This window comes from Lepisosteus platostomus, chromosome 1, assembly GCF_059453375.1.
Source record: "Lepisosteus platostomus isolate fLepPlt1 chromosome 1, fLepPlt1.hap1, whole genome shotgun sequence".
In the NCBI taxonomy this organism is placed as follows: domain Eukaryota; kingdom Metazoa; phylum Chordata; class Actinopteri; order Semionotiformes; family Lepisosteidae; genus Lepisosteus; species Lepisosteus platostomus.
In genome coordinates, this window is record NC_142611.1 from 79,196,825 (window position 1) to 79,203,598 (window position 6,774).

The following is a 6,774-nucleotide window of genomic DNA, read 5'->3' on the forward strand; positions in this document are numbered from 1 at the left end:
ACTTAAGTTGAAGACATTCCAATATTTAGAGAAGACTAGCTTATTTTCCTGATATAATTATAGTTGCCAGAGTTATCCATGGTCACGAAGTTAAAGACTAGCATCTCCTGCAGGTCCTGTGATGTTTTGTCGGAGTTAAAAAACACATCCCGCTCACATTTCAGCGTTTGACAACTTCAGTTCGCTGTGTCAATTCCACACGCCAATAATTCGTCTCCTTCGTTTAAAGGGATTTTTAACTGTGGAGACGATGATGTTTAAAACGTCCCAGACCAAGTCATGACTGTATACGTTTTATAGAAAATTAAATTTTGATTTTCCAATTTGTTTAATTTCATGATTAGGGAGGTTACTGTAGTCCTGGGTGCACTGCAACTTTTATTTGCTACCACAATAGCCATTATATGCACACAACATGACAGGTCATTGATATTTATATATAAATATATTTGAAATTACAAAAAAAAACACAATGAAAACTATATTATGATTTTAACTGAATCATAATATATAACATTTTTGCAACAGAGGGTGAAATATAGCTTTATCAATTGCAAAGTTTAGATTAAACTTGCAAAAGCATATCAAAACACCTCATTGACTCCAAATGTAGATTGAAAGGAGAAACTACATTTCTTAGCATCGTCATATTCCCTCTAGCTACGTTCGTTTTACTGAGATTTACCTAAAATTATCATTAGATATATTTGGTGTGATCTGTATTGATTTCTACATTAACAAAATATTTTTCGTGCTTTCTTATTGTATCGATTACTGCTACTAATCTTGCAACGCTGAAAACAATCTGACGCCGTTTTCAGAAAAGGTCGCATTTTCGACAGGCCCCGTTCGTGAGCTCACACGACAGACATACTCCAGATGCCAGAATTCTAATAATGTACAGCCTGAACATCACAGCCAGTATCAGTTTCGAAAACTTTAGCACTGAATAGCTTAGCGTGAGGGAAGAAATACATAGCAGCATGTCTCGAAGACGGTATCTGAAGTTTCATAACTTTAAAGGGTGACAACGAAACAACTGCGGACCTGGGGCTGCAATTGTGAAGGAAGAGAAAGAAAACGTGTTAAATTGTGAAATGGTGGAAAAAGAAAAAATAAGTTGTCGGTCATAGGCTTACTGGAGAGAGAAAAAAAAAACATTTGCTGTCGTGCAATAAACGTTCTGGCAACAATTTGGGGATATTTCTCAAAGCAACAATAAAAACCTGTTTGACTTTTCAACCTCTCAGCAATTCCATCCGATTGCGCCAATTGTGCACTGCAGCCCCGTCTCCCACTCTTTCCAAAATAGCTCTCCTTGATCTGGTTAAGTGTTACAAATGGACTGAACAACGTGCCAGCAGACAGCAGGCTTGAACAACACGGAGGCAAGGGAAAGAAAAACAGTCTCCTTATTTTAACCGGCCTCCTATTGAGATTTATTCATTAGGAACCCCTTGCTAATCAATTGCTATTCATGGGCGTTTTTTAACACACACATTAAAAGAGGCACAGATGCGTAGCATTATTGCTGCTGGCTTGGGGAAACTGTTAAAGTACGTAGAGGCGGGTTAAACTAATCAATCATGCTGACTAGTTTGTGCTGGAGAAAATTCATAAACCATATGGCACAGGGATGCTCGCAACCTTTTCTACATCAGCCCCGAGTCCGAACTCCCTGTGACAGTTGTTAGTTGAGAGAAAGTGAAAGGGGCGATAAGTGTACAATTGACCCTAATTGAATAAGACTGGAGGACAAAACGCCAGCCACTTAACATAAAGTGAAAGTCGCCCAGTCATTGTTTGGGAAAACAAATTGTTTTGAATATCAAACGGCCTGTAGCCTTACAACGAGTAAATTGAAAGTTAACTACAGTCAGAAAACGCACGTTAAGCTCAAAGGCCCTTTTCAGTTTTGAAGTCTCCTTAGGTGAGTTATTTTAGGCTAGGTCTTGAATATTAATTGCTCAGCGATAAACAACACATATTGAAAAAATAAAAACGTAGATTTATATACCACCTCGTTTATATCTACACATATTCACTTTGTACAATTTATCATATCAGGGTATGCACATCTCTCATTCTCAAAGACTTGCGGTTTATAAAAGGCATCCCTCCATATTATTAACTCTAGCTGTGCATTCCCATACAATCGCAAATTTATATTCCATACCAGATATCCTCTTCTGTACACCCTTTACGTTATTTATATTAACACAAATGACGTCCAGCTGTTTAAAGAAAGAGCAAATAAAACATTACAAGAAATTTAGTATAATAAGATGTCTCTTATTTTTATTTAAAATTATATACACAGCCTATAATAACCGTTTTGGTGATAGGTGCTTGTTTACAATTTACTGATTATAGAAGGTTATCTGTATTACAACTCAATTCGTAAAGGAAATAAAATGCTCAACATGTACGAAAACAAATTAAACGGGGCTTTTTTCTGCTTTCGTAAACACACATTTTTAAAATTTGAGGGCCGCAAGAGAAAACATCCATATAAATTTCTCTGTCCACTGAACAGTATTTTTACGAAGAAAACAGAAGTATCCAAGTCCCAGGAACATAAATTATTTTTACCTGCAGCCGTTAATATAAAATGCCATAATCTGGCAAATGTTTGTTTTGTTAGCAGCGAAAAAAAAAAACAAAATTATGTGGTTTGAATGGATATATCAAAAATGACAAATTGCACTATTTCCCTCAAAACGCTGAAGAAATTATGACATACATACACACTTTGCAGTAGCTTATTTCAGTCTTAACTCTGTACCTGTTCAAGAAACGACAAAGCTTTCTTTAAAAAACCCAACAGATTTTCAAAACGTCTTCTCTATTTTCAGTCCTCGGGTTGTTTTGGTTTGTTTTGCGGAAGGTTCATAGGGAATCAACGTCCCCACCTTTAAAGTTGCATGAACGTAAAACCTGCTGATAAGGAAGAAAAAAAAAGACTACTTTGTACATTCCTTTAAATAATTTAAGAAAAGAAAGTCTCCTCCGCTTTACACTTGATCCCCAAAATTGTTCGTGTCCGTTCAGAGCTCCAAAAGCGACTGTCCCGCCTCCAGCCTTTTCGTTTTAATCATCCACCTCAATTTCTTCGTCTTCTTCTGAGAATTCGTCTGTTGTTTGGTCTCTGGATGAGGAGGGGGACTGAGGGAAGACCCCGTGCCCCTGTGAAGACGGGGAAACGCTGGGGGACCCTGCCCTGGAGCTTCCTCGGGGGTCATCAATGTCTCCCATGGAAACCAGCTTCTCCAGAGCCTGCGGGGGGATCTTCTTGAGCGACTCCACGTCCGCTTTCATCTCCTCCAAGTCTCTCTTGAGTTTGGCCCGTCTGTTCTGGAACCAGGTGATGACCTGGGCATTGGTCAGCCCCAGCTGCTGTGCGATCTGGTCTCTGTCCGCCGGAGACAAGTACTTCTGATACAAAAAGCGCTTCTCCAGCTCGTAAATCTGATGGTTGGTGAAAGCGGTGCGGGATTTCCTTCGCTTTTTCGAGGCCTGTCTCTGGCCGAAAGCGTTCAGGTGCTCACGACCTGAAACGAGAGCAAATAAAAATGAGCGTTAAAACTTCATCCGCAAAGGAGGCTGTAAATACAGACGATGGGGTTAGGACGTATCTAGCAAACGTCTCGCGATTAGAGGGAGGAAAAAAAAAACATTTTTTCCCTCTTCAACTTTCTAGATTACATTGTGTTGTTACAACGATTTAACAACAACAACAACAACAACAACAACAATAGTGCATCCACAGCTACATGTGCAATTCTACACACTGTATGTATTACACTCATTCCTTTGATTCAACGTTGTGCTTTGAATACTCTACATGTATCTCCAGACACATAACACGACTCTCCGAGTAGCGGTTTCTTTTTTTCGTTTTCGTTGTGTACAAATTTAATGTTCTGTTATTTTTTTTTACATTTCATGTCAGTCTATTTTTTTAACCTAAATAGCTTTGCCTCTTTATCACTCGGTTTTGGACTTCATTTGATCATTTAAAAAATAATTCGCGTTACCAGTATCTGCTCGTTCAAGGTGGGCACTTGATTTGTGAGGGCTGCAGAAAACTGAATGATATATATATAACCCCCTTTCACGATAACATTGTGATTCAGACATTTGCCGTGAATAGATAATTGTTATGAAGCCAGCAGTGAATGTCCCGATACAAGAAAGTACTCGAGGCTACCGCGACTCATGTATTGCAATATTAAAAAACGAAGGGAGTCTTCAAAATCAATAAAATTATATTTTAGAATAAAATTAGAGCATGGAGAATGAGTGGGAGATTATTTCATTTGCAGTTGTTTTTAAGACAAACGTATAGCTTACCAGCATTTGTGTACCGCAACACGAGACTTAAAACTGTCAAATCACAATTTGTGCACTTACATAATTACTTTATTAAAAAGTTAAAAGGTATTTCCTAACTGTAAACCACCTAAAATGCTTTATAAACGCATTACTCTTTATGAGCTGTTTCAGATTGTTTTGTAGACCTCCGGCCATTGAGCGTTACCGTACTTCATTTTAGACGAGGAAAATATATATATATATTGCAGCAATTGCGTTTCTACGTGTAAATAAAACAGTTTACGTCAAAAAATACATAAAACCCCGTCTGAGACGCGCATTGTTCCAAACGATTAAAACACAAAATCATGCAATGATACCTTCGGCTGCTTGTATTACGCTGACTTCCAGCCCTTTAAAAGTTTTGCTGGCTAGTTCCTCCAGCGCGCACAGCGGAGAGGACGGAGTTGTAATGCCGTTTCTGGGCGTGTTGGAGCCGTTTACTTTCTCCAAAACCCTCGGAGGGCACAGAGCGGCCGCCGACTTCTTTATCGAAGGTTTGTTTAAAATGTCCTCGATGCTGAAGGGGGTTAGCGGCTTGTTGGGGTTGGCCGGAGGCGGCAGCTGATCCAAGCCGGCCCGTCTCCTGTCTTCGCTGCTGGATTGCGGTACTGTTCCTGCCTTCATATCTTTAGTGGAGGTCATTGCACTTCCCAAAGAAAATGTTTGTTTCTAAATTCGGCGAATCGTATCGCATTCAAAGGAAATTCAAACCTGCCAACACAAAAAGAAACGATCTGTTCTTCTCCTTCCTTGTGCCTTATATCAGGGCTTTAAAAGTTCTCTTTAGTTAACTGCCTTTTCCCCCCAAAAAAATCATGCTTCAACGCCAGCTGAAGCATTACAGACACCAGTATTGTATTCCCTTTAAGAAAGCCGGAGTTCTTCTGAGACACTCCATGAAGACCTCTAGAAAGTATAACAGCACTGTCCAGGGGCTGTTTTGCTTCAAGGAAAAAAAAAAGAGGTCTCAAGGAACAAGAAAAGCAAGCGATTGCTAACGAGTTATTGTTGATTGGGTGAAGATCAATTAGAGAAACACTACACCACTTACTGACCCGGCGCAGAGTCTTAAAGGGCCAGGCCACATTAATTAATTGGGTACTGGAATGGGAGGAGTTTTCCAGTGTTACCAAACTTCGAAGAAATCGCTTGAAAGGTTTATGCTTCTGCCGTTTTACTCCCCACTTAGGGGAACCACGTGCTTTTCGTGTATATTTTGGTGGAAAGGGGGAGTGAACGGCTTCTTTTAGCAATGCATCAAAGCCTGTACGTCACGACTGGGTGATAATAGCTGTACTGCCGGGTTTATTAGTAAACTTTTAAATCTTCCAGCAAATAGGTCTGAGAAGGGTGGGAAAAAAAAGTGTCGATAAATTATCTGTTTAATTTAGATAGAGTTAAGAAGGGAGGGGACGTTATACGGATTAGAATGCTTTATTGAGGGGCTCAGTTTCCTACCAGAAGAATAATATCGCAACTGTCTATGAAAAAGCTCACTCTGTCTCATGCTGGCGCAGACCAGCACATGGGATTTTATTAATAAAGCAAGAGATTAAAATTAAATGGATTATAAATGAAAGATCTAAATGTGTTTAGATAACCGGGTTAGTGTTGAAGATGTGTTTTACGAATACCTGTAATACTCTCTTATCCTTCGCAAAGGGATATAGATTAATAAAATGGAAGTATCCAAGAGTAAGTGGAATGGCTGAAAGGCAGCACATTAGCACCGTATGGCCACTAAAATGATCTTCCTTTATGTAAGAAAATACAGCGTTAATGTTCCAATAAAATGTTTCTTACATAAATGTAAGAGACAAGTGTACGAAAAAAAAACTTTAATTTCCACTGTACTGGTGCCGTTTTAGGAAAGCGGATTAATGTTGTATATATTTTTTTCATTCTGATGTAGTTAGACTAAACTAAAAAAAAAATGAGAAAGCCAGAATTGGGGTTTCGGCCAGATGAAACTCCTATCCTTTGTGGCTTCGTTTAATTTATTATCTCTTCTTTTTTCCCTAATACACCATAAAAGACAGAGAGAGCCTGGAAATGATTAGTAGAGAAAGGGGGATTTTGTGGGGTTTTGAGTTACAGTGACCTGAAGCTCTATAAAATCTCTTACAAATAACTCACCGATAACGCAACCCCGCGAATAGCTTCCCCTGTCTTCTTTTGATTTTTCCCCCCGTTCACCGTGTACAGCATATCCAGGTAAATATAATCTCGGAGGCCCGCTGTCGTGGCCCGAGTCATCACCATGCAGATGAAAATTAACATTCGGATGTCGCACGGTGGGCTTGTCTGTTTGACAGAGCCTGAATGACTGCAAAAGTCAAGGTGGACTCAAACGAGCAGGTAGGTTTCAACGCTTACGGATTCATTTTCCTATCTGCT

At 39.4% G+C, this 6,774-nt stretch overlaps 1 protein-coding gene across 1 annotated transcript; it reads right to left on the bottom strand.

The window, feature by feature from the left end:
• Positions 1 to 2,271: 2,271 nt before the first annotated feature.
• Positions 2,272 to 5,802, bottom strand: lbx2 (ladybird homeobox 2). Its single transcript, XM_088638242.1, has 2 exons — positions 4,695 to 5,802; positions 2,272 to 3,551 (listed from the first exon to the last, which is right to left on the bottom strand). The coding sequence occupies exons 1-2, from the start codon at positions 5,017 to 5,019 to the stop codon at positions 3,091 to 3,093; spliced, it is 786 nt and encodes a 261-aa protein (XP_088494368.1). The 5' UTR covers positions 5,020 to 5,802; the 3' UTR covers positions 2,272 to 3,090.
• Between the last annotated feature and the right edge of the window lie 972 nt (positions 5,803 to 6,774).